Source organism: Amblyomma maculatum, chromosome 1, assembly GCF_055883805.1.
Source record: "Amblyomma maculatum isolate TAMU_Amacu chromosome 1, ASM5588380v1, whole genome shotgun sequence".
NCBI classification, from domain to species: Eukaryota; Metazoa; Arthropoda; class Arachnida; order Ixodida; family Ixodidae; genus Amblyomma; species Amblyomma maculatum.
The window spans coordinates 454,635,151-454,653,305 of record NC_139344.1 but is presented as its reverse complement, the minus strand read 5'-3'; the positions used below and the strand labels follow the sequence as shown (position 1 = coordinate 454,653,305).

At 42.4% G+C, this 18,155-nt stretch overlaps 1 protein-coding gene across 1 annotated transcript in view; it reads left to right on the top strand.

Moving 5' to 3' along the window:
* LOC146209693 (sphingomyelin phosphodiesterase-like) overlaps positions 1–18,155 on the top strand; it is a 90,259-nt gene that overhangs the window by 63,739 nt on the left and 8,365 nt on the right. The window contains exons 7-10 of the mRNA XM_084580946.1: positions 1,176–1,256; positions 2,305–2,392; positions 6,672–6,754; positions 8,094–8,274. Coding sequence (XP_084437072.1) covers positions 1,176–1,256; positions 2,305–2,392; positions 6,672–6,754; positions 8,094–8,274 — 433 coding nt within the window. The remainder of the gene's footprint in view (positions 1–1,175; positions 1,257–2,304; positions 2,393–6,671; positions 6,755–8,093; positions 8,275–18,155) is intronic.

Genomic DNA, 18,155 nt, shown 5'->3' with positions numbered 1-18,155 from the left:
ATCGACCACAGATTATGTCAAAAGGCGCACTATATATGCGGGTGAATAAAACAATAATTACTATCATAGTCATCTTGACAAGATCGCATAGGACCCCGCAGGCTGGTTTCAAATGCCGTAGAAAGAAAATAGTATGCACGTTTCCAAAGCGAATCCGCAATTCCCAAAACAACTGCACTAGCACTGCACGTCCATAAGCACGGTAAGCTCAGTAGTACAGTTGAATAAATGTTTCTTTATATATATTTGTAAACATTGCCTACTCATTCATATCAAAATGTGCACCAAAACTTAAGTCCCGATACCCTTGATACCAGTTCTAGGGATAAGGGCAGCATCTAAAACAGGGCGCTAGCCGAGAGCTGATCTTTCAATGAAACATATACGGACAGGTTTATGAATCTTACTGAAAAAAAAAGTAACACGGACTATCATTTTCTCATCATCAAACTCGTCAGCCCAGGGCGTGAAGTGCAGGAGGGCAATGACCCCATCCTTCAACTTACCCCCAGTTTATCCCCTGCACATACAAGAATTGACCACTTCTAACTCGTCTAATCGCACGTGCTTGACTGATTTTTCTGTTGCCCCACTGCTACCTTCAGCTCCGTTTACAATCCATTCCATTACCCTTAGCGACTGTCTTTTATCTTCTCTGATATTGCATGCCCTCACATCGACTGCTCCTTGTACCAAGCGCAACTGGCCCAAGTGCTGAATACGCAGCCGGCGCTAGGGAATAATAGGTGAATTTCCAATGTTCACAATGTATTGCAGCTTTTTAATAACGACCGGAACGTTTCTTAGGCACGCAACCACGGCTGCAAAAATTGTAGGCATAAGCTAGTTGCGAGTAGTTCATGCGTGTGAGGTACGTTCAGTCCCTTATGTGGTGGTCGCAATTGTAAACTTCCAATTCAGCGACCTCGAGCTGGCAGGCAGCTTAACAAGCTGCCAGTCAACTGCGTTTGAAAATGACACCGTGTCATTGGCTCACAACTGCGCTGTGTTTTACACAGCTTTGATTTCGAGGCTCCAACGTGGACGACAGTGGCAGGTGCTTCGGCATTCTTTGCCCGCCTTTTCTGACAAAATACTCCTGTGTTTATGACTCGAATTTTCTGTGCATCATTCTTATATTACAATTCGTGCTTCGTCATACTTTTCTCCGAAAGGGCAGGCTACTACGTGGTCAAGCCGAAGGAAGGCCTGCGAGTGATATCACTTAACACAAACTTCTGCTACAACTTCAACTTGTGAGTACGTCTTTCCGCTCTCCGCCTGCTGATACGAACCTTCTTTTTTTACAGTAAACATTCTTCTTCTGTTAATTAATGCGGTTTTGCTCAAGCTAGTGCGAATGTTGCAACCTGTACAAACAAAATACCCGATGCAAGACTCCAGTGATGACCTCTTTATGCATGGCCGCGAGAAAAGCCTTCTACAGGAACGAAAATGATGGATCAGTTCGCATCAGTTAAAGTGTGCTCACAGCAAGTCGACAAAGGTTCGAAGTTTCTATTTAGATGCGCTCTTTGCGAGCGTGCTGCCAAGGAATTAAGCATGAAGGCAAAAAGCCTAAATGGTTTGCTCTTAAAAACAGTGTTTACCAGAGCTCAGCGGGTCTGGCTGCATTCATCAATAAGGAAAAGGAGCAGCTGTATTGTTTTTTTACAACTGAGATCTGGTGGAGGGTATAAGGCTTCCTGGAGATTGTAATTATTTAGCATGTAGCATGTAAGACATTTCTTTAGAACTTGTTGCCATATTGCACATAATCTGATTCAGGCTTGTAAGTCTAATAGCATCGAGCCTACCTAAAAGCGCTGTGATCGAACCTATAGGCAACAATCCATAGCCCAACGCTGACTCGACTCACTACTTTCAGATTCATGTCAGCATCACTACTCAGACTTTGGCTTCCTCTCGGGTGCTTTTTGCCATTCGCTTTTTTATTTGCTGACTTTGCGACTAAACTCCAATTGAGGATGCATATCTACCCTGCACTACTTCGCCGTATCCTCTGCTGCAAACAACACAGAGAAATTGCCTGTTTAGCAAGTAAAAATGCCAATGGGTATCTTTTTGAGGTTCCTGCTAACAGGGCCAAAGCAGTGGTCGTAACGGCAGATATCGTGCGAGTAATCACGTTGCCTCCTTCTGTAAGGATACTGCTATCACCTGCTATTGTGTATTGCCCAGGTAAGCCGTGCATCTAAGGCGACTGTACACTTCACGCACAGTGTTTGCGTGTAAACGCGAGGATGGTTTGCTTATCGGGGGCTTTTGTTGTCCGCCTTACAGCTGGCTCTTCGTGAACTCCACTGACCCCGGCAGCCAGCTGAGGTGGATGGTAGACGAGCTACTTGATGCCGAGAGAGAAGGAGACAAGGTGCGTTTGCTTGTCTTAGTATACTAATACCTGTAAGAATTTTTCTTGTGTAATTAGTATATGGTAGAAGTAATTGTAACCATTTTTCACTGTCGGTGTTATGTGCGTTTTTATCCTAACAGTATGTGAAATGACAAACTGCTAATGATACATGTTTTTCTTTTTTAATGCCAGAATCTGTGTGGGGGGCAGGGACCTCTGTCAGGCTTTCACATAGCCTTTATTCCCTGCCTCCTCTCGCTTGTACGAGGAATCAATAAACCAATTCCAATTCCAATTCCAATTATCAAAAGAAAGCATCTCCACCCGCTCCACCTAAGTTGAACAGGCCAATAAAGGCAATAAACATTCAACCAAATGGCTAAAAGCAGCGAGCAGCGAAGCGCCTGCGTGCCGTTGTTTGATTTGGCTATTATGGTATATACAGTATTATTATGCGGTTTTATGGTATATTATGGTATATGAATTCGCCAGCTGGATTTCCAGGGCCAGGTTGAGCGGAATCAGTGAGCTACTGCGGCTGAGCGGAATGGCCTTGAGACGTGATTCGACGTATGCGCAGGTGATTCGTAGTTAAGTGCCGATTTTGGCTGGTAACGCGGGGTTGTTCAGTACCTTCGTTTTAACGCTCATGCCCGAACCTATCGTTCGTCTTGTAGTGTGTATACTCCCGCTAGCAAGGATGCTGTAAAAGTCTTAGAGGCTTTTAAGCAAGTGTTTGACCTTTAGAGTAGGTCCACATTACTGTTTCTGAGAATCTTGCTTTTCTAGTGCAGCGAACAATAATACTGCTTGTGCCGTCTCCGCTTCCACCACCGCACAAGGTTCAAGACACCTTCTCTGCCTCTCATCATCTTGCATCCGTGTTTCTTTCTCTTTTTACCCTTCCTCCTAGTATTGGCAGAGAGAGTTTCTTCGGTCGATCTCCACGCTCTTCAGCTATTTATAAATTTTGTACCGTGCTAATCGTCATCACTAAAGTCACCGAATACACCGGTAGGTTCGTGCGGGGAAGCGAAGACAAAGTTCGTCGAGCGCTTCACTGCAAGAACCTCCTGACCAAGGCAATCCGTCTGACAGAAACAGCGCGCTAAAACTGGACAGAGAAAGTATACAGCACACAGACACAGTGCTGACTAAGAACGCAAGATTTATTGCATTGCTCGCAATAAATACCAGAAGAATGAAAACAAAGAAAGAGAAGGTGAGGAGGAGTCCCTCTTGTCACTTTTTGTCGTCATGGGTTTGCAAGATATCCAATCTCTTTTCTTGTCAGTGTCATCGATGGTGTGCTTACGCTTTTCGCGCCTTTCTTTTCTATGATGTAGGCTTCATAAAGTTCACGCTTGTGTTGGTTATTGTATCGTCTCAGAATCTGGCATTATCCAAGGTGCGGAATACATTTGCAAGCACATACGTGCTTCGCCAGCGTGCTTCCGCATCCCCTGTTGATAGCAGTGGCGTGTTCCCTTAGGCGGTCGTTGACACAGCGCCCAGTTTGACCCACGTAAGGCGCTCCGCAAGATAGTGGGATTTTGTAGATTACTTCAGTGTCACAAGTAGTTAACTTTTTATCATGCTGCTTTTCGAACCTATGTAGTTTTTGGCCTCCATCATTCATCATTCTGCATAGCATATTCAGCTTCTTGGCCGCGGTCAAGATCAGATTTACATTAGCGCTCGTCCACCAGCGCGCTGTTTGTGTTGAAAATGATGTACCAACTGGCCCGGCAACTTTCTGTAATGTAGTCCATCTGAGCTACAATAATAAGCGTAGTATTACAACTGGTGGAGGCGCTGGGTGACGATCCCAGTACCGCTCGCCTAAATTTGCCTAAGTCTGCGCCTACGATTTGTCTTCGCTTGCCAGTGTCGACATGGCCACGGAACAGCGGCACGGCCTGTGAATAGCTACCCTTCTAGACTTTCTTTGAAGTCCTTCTTCAGGTCATTCGTCCAGAGCTCTCGTCCGCCAAGCCCACCATTTTTGCATTCGTGACGGCCTGCTCTATCGCAGCAATATCTTCTCGACAGAAAGAAATTGCTTTTAGTCATCCCCCATCATCTCCCCGCGGACATTTGAGCTGCTTTCAACGCTGATCCCCACTGTGTCCACGGTGGAGTGTTGAAAACCTACATGCACCTGCGTCTACGCGCAGTGGTATATTTCTGGCTTGGAATATACCACTTTTTCCGCCACTTTGTGGGCTCACTCTCTTCTTGCTAACGCCCAAAAACCTCTCACAAGTCCCCTGGTTTGTTGCCGCGCTTACTCTGTCCTGCCTGTCCGTTTGATCCCGTCGGCATAGATCTCTACAATCCTCTTCATACCACTTCCACCGGCAACCGCTGGATTATTGTGGCAGTAGATCGTCTAACCACATACACTAAGACATCACTGTTACCTTCTGCTTTCGCGCGCGACGTCGATGTCTTTCTTCGGAAGAACCTGGCTCTTCGTCATGGTGCCCCTCGCGAACAGCTAAGTGCCCGCGGACGCGTTTTCCTATCTGACGCTCTTGAGGAACTCCTAAAGGAATGCCGTATCCTAGAACATTTTCCGTTGTCACAACATAATTTCTATGCGCTTTTTGACACTGAACCTTTTTTTACACGAGAAGTTTCTGTAGATACGACCGAAAAATACTACAGAACTGCAGACTACAGAAAAGTACGACAGAAAGAGCTGAAGAACAACAGAAAACTACAGATTCTGACATTTACTACATTACAGAATAATTTGTCCAATTTTTGACACAGTTTTGTAGTTTTATCAGCTGAGTTGCGCGCTATGCCACGTCAGAAAAGAAAAATATCAACATATTCAGCTGGCACTCTACAATTAGTCGTTAACTTAAGGTACTCCGTCATGACGGCAAAAAAGCGGCCCCGCAAGGGATGCGTAAAATATTTTTTCAATCACTTTTGTACAGATTTGCGCTAGACATTGCAATTAGGCACGTTTCCGCGTCGTGTCCTCTGGGATCTTCTGCTCGCAATTATACGAGGTTCATGTTCTATGATGTATGTCCTTCTTTAGTTGTTTTGTTGTTGTTATTGTCGTCGTTGTTGTTGTTGCCATTGTTGTTGTTGTTGTTTTGTTGTTGTTGTTGTTGTTGTTGTTGTTGTTGTTGTTGTTGTTGTTGTTGTTGTTGTTGTTGTTGTTGTTGTTGTTGTTGTTGTTGTTGTTGTTGTTGTTGTTGTTGTTGTTGTTGTTTTTGTTGTTGTTGTTGTTGTTGTTGCTGCTGCTGCTGCTGTTGTTGTTGGAAAGAGTTATATTGAAAAACTTTCGCAAACCTGTTCCGTCTGTTTATACCCCGAAAGGTTTTGCATAAGTTGTAAAAATACTGGAAGAGCACTGTTTCTTTTTTTTTCACGGAGGATACTGTGGGGCCAGTTGGACAGACGTTGTTTCAACGAAAAACAGCATTTTCACAGGACAGGGGAGACGAGCACGGGACAGAGCTACAACTTCCAACTGAATACAATCGTACGACAAAAAACGTCAAATCATTAAGCAAGAACAAACAACAATTAAGAAGGTTACACATGCGCATATTTTGAAAATATTGATAAAACCTTTTATTGGCAATCTAAAAACAAAAGATAAAGTAAAAAGAACAGTGGCCTCTCACGCAATGTGGTGCAACCTGAAAAACGTTTTAGAAACGTTTTTGGGAGCGCTTTAATTTGCGAAATACAGAAGTAACCCGTGCATTAGAACACGATCCGTTCATCCTATGGAACAAAAAAGGTTTTAGAACGTACTTGAGTTGCACCACATTTCATGAGTGATCACTGTTCTTTTTTTTCTTTTTCTTATATGGTTTTCAGATTGCCAAGGAAGGGTGTTATCAGTTTTTTCAAGCCATGCTCATGCATGTTCTTGCTTAATGATGGGATTTTTTTTTTTCGTCTGACGATTTCATTCAGTTGTAAATTGTAGCTCTGTCCTGTCCTCGTCTCCCTTGTCTTGTGAAAACGCTAGGTTTTTCGTTAACTAGAGCACTGCCTCCACATGTCAGTTGATATGAAATGACGTTGAGCGTGAAATCGACAGAAACAATTCACATTACAGCTTGACGGCGGCCTGATCTCTGCCAAAAAGCAGAGGTGACTTTTTATTTTTTTCAAGAGATGCGAATGCTCGTGAAGGCTTTTGGAACGTTTAACTATAGATCACGTGTATCACGAGGTTGCTTATGTACTAAGCCACAAGCCTTCCAAATCTTTTTTCCGAGCTGATTAGGATCCTAGTCTGCTTCACTTATTAATACAGGTGCACCTCATCGGCCACATTCCTCCTGGTCTACCCGACTGCCTTGACACTTGGAGCGCCATGTTTCACAGAATCGTGGAAAGGTCAGCGCTTTTATACCCTGTCTTTAGTTTCCTCCGCCGCTTTAACGTAAAGCCATGCGTGTTCAATAACTTTTAATATATCATGTTACGGAACGGACACGCTTACATTTAAGTGAAAGTTTCTAATTCTGTTCTAAAATTGAGCGTACATCCCCTTTCCTCATTGTCTATATAAAATTCAAAACATCAAACTCATATTTCTGCTGAATTATGTGGAGATTAAAGTACTGATCCTTGAAAATGCATCGCGTCTAGTGTGGAATATGTAAAAAACAAAAACGACTTCGTTCAGGGCGTAGGCTTGCGAGACATTCAACCTAATGTGCCCTCCTTGAGTTCCATTACTTGAGAAAGCGACAGCATACTATCTAAAGTTTGCTGGCCGTACCAACTGTGCAGACTGGGCTCTTTACAATGATATAGAAGGGTGAACTAGCGTATCATCAGCAGACACGGGCAGCCTCATGAAGGGAAGTCCTCATGAGGCTGTCCTTACTTTACTTTCACTCGATGAGGTGAGGGCGATGGAGAATCTGCACAGCAAAATCTGCGCGGGCGAAAAAGAGAAGAAGCGATGAGATGAGGGTGGAGGAGGAAAAAAATTCATAGATAGAGGATGAGCGTATAACACAGATTTCCCATCTGCCCTGGTCTTTCATTAGGTTTGCCTTCCGGGCCACCCCGATTGCAGAACACGTCTGCACGACGACTCAGTGAAAACAATTAAACGTGAACTATAATATAAGCGCGATAAGCGAACGAATCTCACCACTTTAAACGGCTCTCGAACTCCTTCTTCGTCCGTATAGCCCGGTCTCCCTATCTCGTCTTGTTTTCTTTTGCATAATTTTGTTCACACCTGAACTCTTCAGTGCTTGAGAGTGAGAGGGCCAGGAAATTTCACAAAGGGAGAGGACGGTGAGGAAAGGCCAACAGCTGAAATGTGATGGCGAGGAATAAAGCAAAAGTGTGGGCATTTCTTTGGTATGCCTGCGGTAAAAGTTCACTAAAATATGTCGGGTGTATTTGCTGTTGGGGGAAAAACTTCCGAGGAAGCATACGACGAAACACAAAAAGTGGAGAAAGTGGAGAAGGGTACAAGATAAAGTATTGAAGAACATACATTTGAGAAGTATCACGTTTTAGATCATTTGTACGCTTCACGCGCTACCTTTTTGCACTTCTTGAGGTAAAACAGTTGTCTATAAATGCGTCTCAAATTTCAGCCCATGACCCCTAATCTCTAACAGCAGGTTCCCGCCTCAGTAGATAAGAACAAATTTAAGGTTGAGTAAGGTATGATGAAAAGCGGCTGCTGTTTGTATTTCGTCGTGCACAGATTTTCGGACACTGTGGCAGGGCAGTTCTACGGACACACGCATTACGACGAGATGATCGTGTATTACTCGTCCGACGACCGCAAGCGTCCATTCGGCGTCGCCTTCATCGCCCCTAGCGTCACCACGTACACCTTCTTGTACCCCGCTTACCGCATCTACGACGTCGACGTCCAATCCAAGGTAAGGTGTCGTGTATGTGTTCACCATGTTTTTGCTACTATTACATATCTGTAGGCACTATGAAGAAAACTCATTTCTTAGGTGAAAGCCTTTCTAGCCTCATTACGCGGAAATCCTTGTTGGCGTTGTCACCATTCGATGGTGCCCATAAGATGGCCGCGCAACAGTCGTCTAGCTACCGAAGCAGAGAACGAGAAGACAACGTATACACGAGTTTCTCCTTCTCGCCTCTGGCGCGCGAAAGGACATCCATGTGGCACCACATTTACCGCTTTCTTTATATAAAAATTTGTGGCCCAGAAGGATTTGGCCACCCTGGTGTAATACCTGTCCACACCTCCTATATAGACACTACAAGAAAAAAAACACGAATATGAAGCGAAAGCATTAGTCGTGGGTGACCGAGCGTTCTTTTTCTCCTTCCTTTCCTTCTTCTTCTTTTTATATTATTATTATTATTATTATTATTATTATTATTATTATTATTATTATTATTATTATTATTATTATTATTATTATTATTATTATTATTATTATTATTATTATTATTATTATTATTATTATTATTATTAAATCCCCGCTTTAACCAAGTCGGCAGCTCCTGCCAGGGGACCACGGACACGGACCCGGCCCACAGCGACGAGCGGTTAGACCTGGCGTAGTATTGTTTTCGCAATAAAAGCTCAAGGGTGGACATAATTTCCCATGAGCCGGTAATGCATAAGCATGCCATGTTTTGGCGTGGTCCATTATGGAAGAAATTTTGGAAGTCACCACGAACTTGGCCATAGTGAAATTACACTTGATACTAATTTTGATCGAATTCAGACGAAGTACAGTTTTGAGGGTCCGGTGCACAAAATTTTGGTGTTGGCCCACTTAAATTTGGGAGCCATCACTGAAGGCAATTACTAAGCGAGCAATTGTCTGTATACAAATTAGAATACGTCTATTGACTTTCTTATCGATCTTATCGGCCTGCGGACACTTTCTGCAGACAGGGAGATGGATACTTACTTTTCTGCGGCATGAACATATATTAATGTTAAGTTATTGAAATAACCGGTCTTTATCCACAGCGGCTGTGGAGAAACTGGGCTTGGCGATGGTCAGATCTTGACGCAACAGATGGTGTTAATAATGCCTGGCTTGGCATAAGCAGCCATTGGAAACTAACCCTCGCAATGTTTAACACTATATAACCATAGATAGTAAGACTAATTTATCAGTGCTGCTCGAGGGAGTAGCAGGCATGACAGGGAATATAAATAAAGCATATGCTCTACTAAAGCGTGGACATGCATTGTTATTCAGTAAGCATATACCTGGCAGTGTAAAGGAGTTATAGTATAGCAATAATGAGAGAGTAGTTCGTAATTCAACTCAATAAGCGGTGTAAACTGATGGTATACAGGCCTACGCGCCTACACATATTTATGATGAGTAAGTAGTCGAAAGCGTACTGAAGATATGGAATCCGTTATGGGTGAGGTAAAAACGCAATATAATGTACTGACGGACACCTTCAATGCCAAGACAGGCGAGAAGAGGGCTGAAGACCAGGCAGTGGGTGAATATTGCATTGGCTTTAGTGAGAGCATGGAGGTAATAGTTAAGCTCTCAGAATACAAAACGTTCCAAATTAAAATTGACTAGTTCTGCAAATGAAAGAATCGGAAGGGACATGGAAAGCCCGAAGGTGGAAATAAAAATAAAATTATTTCGTGTTGTGCTCTAGCCCTGGCATTGTGACGGATGCAGAGGTAATCGAAAAGGCGCGATGCAATGACCACAGTATGGCAACTTCTCACATTAGTGTAGATGTGAGAGGGAACATAAGAATGTAAAGAAGAAGCCCATCAACGAATTAGCGGTGAGAAAGAAGGTGGAGAAAGAGGTAGAGAATGTACAGAAAGCAAAGAACGATAACTTCATATATATCGTTGATGAGTGCGCCGCAGCAGTAGGTGGCACAGTAACTAGACACAAGATCGCTAAACTATCTAAACCGACGCAAAATGTAAGTAAAAAACGCCAAAAATCAAAGCCCCAAATCCAAAAGAAGAAAAAGAAGGGAAGAGTTATCAAAGCTAACAAATAACCTAAAATTGCCTCACGTAAGAAAGTATAATAATCCAGCATGCTGTAATAGACGGCGGCAGCTTAAAACCGATAGGCTGAGGAACATAGGCGTAGAAAAAATCAGATGTATACCCTAAGTGACAAGGCAAGCAATGCCATAATCAATATGAATAAGGTAGTCAAAGTACCCGAGGAGTTCTCACAATTACTTTCCTCGTACTGAAATTATTCGGGTTTCCTCGCCACACGGAAATCTTAGTGACACAACAGCTGCTGATACCCTCAACAATCATTTCATACACAGCGAAAAATACACTCCCACTTGCCCATCTGTACAAGAGCTTGTCACCGCAAACTGCTATTTTGAACTCATTGGCAATGTCGCCAACCACACCGCTTGAAATTGAGCGACTGGTAGAAAATTTAAAAATATCACTGTGGCCGGCATTGATGATAATAAGGCAATTTCTATAACATATATTTCCAATCTAATCTCTGTCGTTCTTACCCATATTGTTAATAGTATGCTGGAGACTGGAACATTTCCTGACCAACTCAAAATAGCAACAGTGAGTCCAATTCATAAAGGTGGGAGTCATTACTCAGTCAACAACTTCAGTCCCATATCTGTGCTCCCCCTTTTGTCAAAAGATTTTGAGGATGTTATAAACGTCAGAATGGAAGATTTCATAAAAACATAACATAATCTATGAGACACAATACGTATTCCAAAAGAATAAGTCAACTGAATAGGCATTACTATACATTAAAAACGAAATAATATGTAATATGGAACAAAGACTGTACACAGATAGGTATAATTCTGGATCTTCAGAAGGCTTTCGATTCGGTGGACCATTAAATATTATTAATGAAGCTTTACGACTACCGTACACGAGGTGTCGCATTAGATCTAATCAGAAATTATTTGACTAATCGATCCGAATATGTTACAATAAATAATGCGCATTCGTCATTATTAAAGCATTAAAGGTACTGTATTGCGTACCGCAAGGATCAATTCTAGGCCGGATATTGTTCAATTTTTACATTAATGACATCTGCAGTATACCAAGTTCGCCAAACTCATGTACGCAGGTGACGCTAATCTCTTTTTCGCACGCAGATCGCTCATTTCGCTTCAGGATACAGTGAATAACTACCTCACCTCACTATCCCTCGGGCTCCATATTAATAAATTAAGGTTAAGCATAAACAAAACCAAATATATAATATTTGCACCAATAAATAAGCCGGTATGTTGCAAAATCGCCATCAATTTTCGTAATAAGCTAATAGATCACGTAACGACACAAAAATGTTTGGGTGTGTAGTTTCAGAATAACTTATCTTGGAATACGCATCAGTCATCTAGCAAGGGACTTAAGTCGAGCTGTTGGGTGTAAGTATAAGATTAAGAACGTCGTTCCGCTTTGGCTGGAAAACAATGTATTATACCCTCTTCTGCTCTTGACCGTCTTACTGCGTACTCGTCTAGGGAACTACAACAGCCAAAAATTATAAGAACTTAACTTCATTGCAGAAAAAAACACTGAGAATATTTGAAAACTTCTATGGCAAGCCCTATCTTCTACCAACGCATTCGCTCTTTTCACAACATTTAATAATCAAAGCAAACCAGGTTTACTACTACAAGCTCTTACAGTACATTAACAACAATACATTACATAAAGCTTCAGATGCAAACCCAAGTTCACAGTATTCTCTTCGTCGGGTACTCAGAAGGACACCTGCCACAAGAACAAACTACGGCCAGCAACATACAGACTACCGATTCCGTTTTCCGTTGAGTCGTGTAGATAGGCTCGTAAATTTTAACAAACCTGTCACCAAAAAGTTTCTTAAAGCCCTATTGCTCAAGCAGGACAACGCAATTGCATAGTTTAATCTTTTGTTTTGTTTTGTGTTCTTTATTTTATCAGAGAATACATGTACTTTTCTTCATTATTTTGCAAGTGTCCTACACCGTATCACTAAGTTCAGCAAATGGTTTCATTGATATCGTCAACAGCGGTATGTTTCAACTGTTTCATTAATTGCAGTTGGTTTATTACATAGCAATCAACAATAAAATGCCAATCTTTTGCATTTTTTTTATCCATAGTTATTTGGAATGACTCAGCTTCATGCAAACAAATTTCTGAATTTGCGCGTTGTGTTTATGATTCGAAGGGCTCTTTTGCATGTTTTTGCATACGTTTTTTTTTTTCGAACTGCACGCTGAACGTCATCCTGAGCGTAAGCCTTTGCCAGGCTCTGTAGCCTTTAGCTTTCGCTCCGGCTTTAATGGGAAGGAACATATAAGAAAGAAAGAAAGAAAGAAAGAAAGAAAGAAAGAAAGAAAGAAAGAAAGAAAGAAAGAAAGAAAGAAAGAAAGAAAGAAAGAAAGAAAGAAAGAAAGAAAGAAAGAAAGAAAGAAAGAAAGAAAGAAAGAGAGAAAGAAAGAAAGAAAGAATTATGATAGTTGGAGTAATTAGATCGACAATAAGAACGGCAACAGTGTAGAGTAATACGACGTTGGCCAGTTCCAGGAAAAAAATGAAGTTTTAGAAGTTTTAAGATGGGCGAAAACAGCTGTGGAGGATAAGGTACCTCCAGATTTATTGAAGAAAAGAAGGGATATCACGCTAGGGAAACGGGCCATTGTGTATACGCAATTTCTCAAAATTTGGACGGTACTGGAATTTTGGAGGAACGCCAATATTATCTAAATCCATAAGATGAGGGATGTCAAGGACTTCGAAAAGTAAGTACCAATCAGCCTACTGTCCGTTACGTACAAAGTATTCACTAATGCGATCGCTAACAGAATCACAACAACCTTTCATCTTTATCAACCAAAGGATCAGCCAGGTTTTCGGAATGACTATTCTACAATACATCATATCTACTTGCTCCACCAGGGGATAAAAAAATGATTGAAATACACCCACCTTGTATATAACATTCACTGGTTGCCAGAGATCATTTCACTCTGTTTAAATATCATCAATCATACAGGCATTCCGAAGTCATAGTGTAGAAAGACCACATGTGAACGTACTAGAAGATATCTGCACAGTAACTGCAGTTCTCCAGAAAAAAAAAAGAAGCTGATAAAATGCCAATCAAGAGGTAATGCAAGGAATCACGATCCCTCCACTACTATTCACCGCTTATATGGAACCAGTATTCAGATGGCTGGACAAAGAGCACTTGGGGAATAGTGTAAAAAGACCACATGTGAACGTACTAGAAGATATCTGCACAGTAACTGCAGTTCTCCAGAAAAAAAAAAGAAGCTGATAAAATGCCAATCAGGAGGTAATGCAAGGAGTCACGATCCCTTCACTACTATTCACCGCTTATATGGAAGCAGTATTCAGATGGCTGGACAAAGAGCACTTGGGGATAAGTGTTCGTGAATAATATCACAGTTAGGAGAGATTTGTCGATGACTCTAAGTTTCTGAGCAGCTCAGTAGAAGAATTACAAAAGGTCATTGATGAAACCTGCAGTAAAAGCAGAAAGTTATGGCTAACAATTTATATGCAGACACTAAAGCAATCTTCAACAGCCTCGGAAAGGAGCAGCACTTTTTGATAGGTAGCAAGTGTTAGGCGGAGACACAATCTCCCCAGTACTATTCACAGCTTGCTTAGAGGAAGTATTCAGAGACTTGGAATGGGAGCAGTTAGGGATAACGGTAGATGGAGAATACCTCAGTAATCTGCTATTTTCTGATGACATTGCCTTGCTAAGCAACTCAGGGGATCAACTGCAAATAATGATTGATGACCTAGACAGGAAAAGTAGAAAGGTAGGCTTGAAAATCAATAAGCAGAAGACTAAGGTAATGTTCAACAGCCTCGGGAAGGAACAGCAGTTTACGTTAGGTAGCGAAGCACTGGAAGTAGTAGGCGAATATGTCTACTTAGGACAGGTAGCAACCACAGCTCCGGACCATGAAAAGGAAATAACAAGAAGAATAAGATTGGGATGGAGCGCATTTGGCAAGCACTCGCAGATTATAACTAGCAGCTTACCGGTATCGCTCAAGAGGAAAGTATACAACAGTTGCATCTTACGTGTACTCACCTATGGGGCTGAAACGTGGAGGCTAACCAAGAGAGTTCTACTTAAGTTGAGGACAACCCAGATGGCTATGGAACGAAAAATGGTAGGGGTAACATTAAGAGAAAGGAAGCATGCAGAGTGGGTCAGAAAAATAACTCAAGTTATCGACATTCTAGTGGAAATTAAGAAGAATAAATGGGCTTGGGCAGGACATGTAGTGCGAAGAGAGGATAACCGATGGTCGCTTAGGGTAACAAACTGGATTCCAAGAGAAGGAAAGCGTAGCAGTGGGAGGCAGAAAGTTAGGTGGGCGGATGAGGTTAAAAAGTTCGCGGGGGTCAAGTGGATGCAGCTAGCACAGAACTGGGTTAAGTGGAGAAATATGGGACAGGCCTTCGCCCTGCAGTGGGTATAGTCAGGCTGATGATGATGATGAAGCTATAGGATAGGATATTGATAGGATAGGATATTGATATCTATAGCTATAGGATATTGATAGGATAGAAAGCTATGGTGTCCGTGGTCTTTCCCTCCAACTCTTTCGTTCTTATTTAAACATGCGCCAGCATGTCATTTCGGTCGATAATCACAAGTCTTCCTCCCTTTTCATTGAATGTGGTGTCCCGCAAGGTAGCCTTCTTGGACCGTTCCTCTTTAATGTATATGCTAACGACCTTCCGAGCATAGCCTATCATACAAGTTGTATTCAGTACGCTGACGACACAAGTTTCTTTCTTAGGGGATCTACTGCCGGTGAACTAATCAATAGTGCAAATCTGGTTCTTTGTGCTCTCCACAAATGGCCAATAGCTAATGGTTTGGCAGTTAACTCTAACAAGACCAAAGCAGTCTTCTTTCGTCCCCTTAGCCAAGATATTACAATAAACAGTACTCTGCATCTAGAAGATAACATTATTGAAATTGTAGACAAGTTCAAATCACTTAGTGTTGTATTCGACTCTCACATGAGGGGGTCGGACCCTATAATATATATTGAAAGCAAGCTCAGTAGATCTGTTGGTTTCCTCTCGAGACTGCGTAACGAATTTTCACCAAAGCATAAGCTCCTTATTTATCACGCTATAATTCAATCACACATAAACTACTGTCACTTCGTTTGGGGTACAACATCCAAAACAAATCTAAACATCATACTCGGTCTCCAAAAGAAGGCAATTAGACTGATCGCTGGTGCATGCTACACTGCCCATACAGAAACATTATTTCCGAAATATAGGATTCATCGTATGCATACCATGTTTGAGTATCGTCTACTTCGCTGCCTTAAATTGTCACCTCAATGCTTAAGTTACTTCTTGAAGAATATACCTGTACTTAAGCCTTACGAAAAACCCTTTCACACCACAAGTGAACAAATAGGGGACTTTCCTCAAACGAGGACGTTATACGGTAACAAGAGCCTTTGTTTTATTTTACCATGCATATTAAAACATTATAGCATACATAACCCAAACATCTTTACCGCGTCAATTAAGGACTTTAAGCTATAATTATCAATTCCGCACTGTCTCTCTTTGCTTTTCGTTACTTGCCTTAAACATTATTACAAGAATAGTCACTTCATTTTCATTACGCTTTGCCATATTTCGTGTATACTGTTGCATTATTGTGGGCCGTTAATTTACTGTGCTGGTTTTTAACTTGCTGTTTCATTTGTATATATGTGCTCTTTCTGTGCTTCATAATTTTCATGTTATATAAGTATACCTTCGCCTTAATGTCACACGTCCTGTTGCTCTGCCATTACTGGGCCTCGGGCGTCTCTCCAGCTATCGTTGTAGCTTTTCGCCCGAGGCCCATTTCTTGTATATTACTGGAAATAATTTTTTAACATTTTTCAATTTTCAAGGCGCTGGAAGTGGTAGGCGAATGTATATGCTTAGCAGGTAACAACCGCAGATACGGATCGCGAAACGGGATTCAGTGAAATAATCATGTTGGGCTGGAGAACATTCGGCAATTACTGTTAGTCAGGTGTAAATTTCAGGTTAGCAATATACCTCAAAAAGCGCACCGAATGGATAAGGGAATAACCGAAAATTAATGACACCTTAGTCGAAATCAAGAAGACTAAATGTGCATGGGCAGGGCATATATTTAATGCGAAGGCAAGGTGTCTGACAGTCTTTAAGGGTAACATACTCGCCTCCAAACGATGAATCGTAGCGGTGGCAGCAGAAAGTTAGGTGGGCGAATGAGATCGTTGAGCTTTCGTGGGTCAAAAGGGTGCAGCTGGCACAGGACAGGGTTAATAAGAAGGATATGGAGCGAGAGACCTTTGCACTGAAGTGGTCTGGTCAGGCTGACAATGGTGACGATGACGACAAGATGGCCTGCTCTCTTGGGTATCCCACACGTGCACATTCACAATTGGTATTCTCGCAGCTGGTCCAGCACGCTCACAAGACTCACGGGCCATATTTAGATTCTCTGGGGCTATTGGCCGATTGAACGTCTGCTGCTACTGAATTTGAATCAAGTCCTTACACAAATCTTAGCTTACAATGACATTATGTTTAAGCTTGTAGGTTCCTCACGCGTTCACGGCCCCTCCACCGTCTTTTCGTCACAGTGAAGATGTAAACCAGTTGGGGGGGATATGAATTTCGGAAGCAGCCTGTCCTGAGGTTGATAATTGCTCTTAGATGTAAAAGTCACTTGTTCTCTGTTTAGCAGCAGGATAAGGAAACCAAGAGGCCAGCTACGCTCATAGATTTTTTTTCAGCCTTCGTGCAAAATGTACATGGAACAGCACTTATTCCCCCAGTACCGAATCTGTCTCCACATCACCACGGCAGCTACCGTTATAGTATAACTTCGACCCGTATTCAAAGCAGCGCGTTTTCTTTGAGCACGTTATTTCTACTGCTTTCATTTGAGAGTTTTGTGTTATTCCTGATACGACTCTTGACCTAAGATATAACGAACATGTGGCACCGGTTATAACGGTGAGGCGTGCATACAACGTGATCTCGGAATATCCAACAACCTCGGTTATAATGAAGATGCATGCATGCCACGTGATACAGGATATAACGAAAACGCAACATTTGTTATAACGAACATGAATGCGTACCACGTGATCTAAAATATTCTCACGAAGACAGGGATTTAGGGGTATCGGCAACAGGGGCAGATACACACAGTCGAGAGAGAGGTTCCCGAGAAACGGTAGCACGAAGACACAAGCTCAAGAGTCCACAAGGGTTAACTAGCCGAAGCGCGCGAGAGTCTCCAACTTCTTTGTCGTTTAAGCGCTACCTCGAACCGTCAGGTGGCATTATTCCCCCCCCTCGAAAAAAAACCGCAAGTTCACAGAAAAAAACTGCTCCGGATGGCAAATATGACTTTCAGCGGGTAAAATACGGCTTCATGCGAAGCACATGCACCAGGTCAGACGAGCACTGACGACTAGAACTCGGTACAGTTCCGTCTGGAATAACCTCGTACGTAACTTCTGAGAGGCGACGCAACACTCTGTAAGGTCCGAAGTAACGATTGAGAAGTTTTTCTGACAGGCCTGGGCGCCGGATAGGTGTCCACACTCAGACTTTGTCACCAGGCTGGAACACGACATAGCGATGGCGGTCGTTATATCGGCGTGCATCTGTTGCTTGCTGTTTTGTAATGTGATTACGGGCGAGTTGGCGAGCTTCCTCAGCGTAGGTGGTGAATTCTTCTGCGTCAGCGGTAAGCAGCTG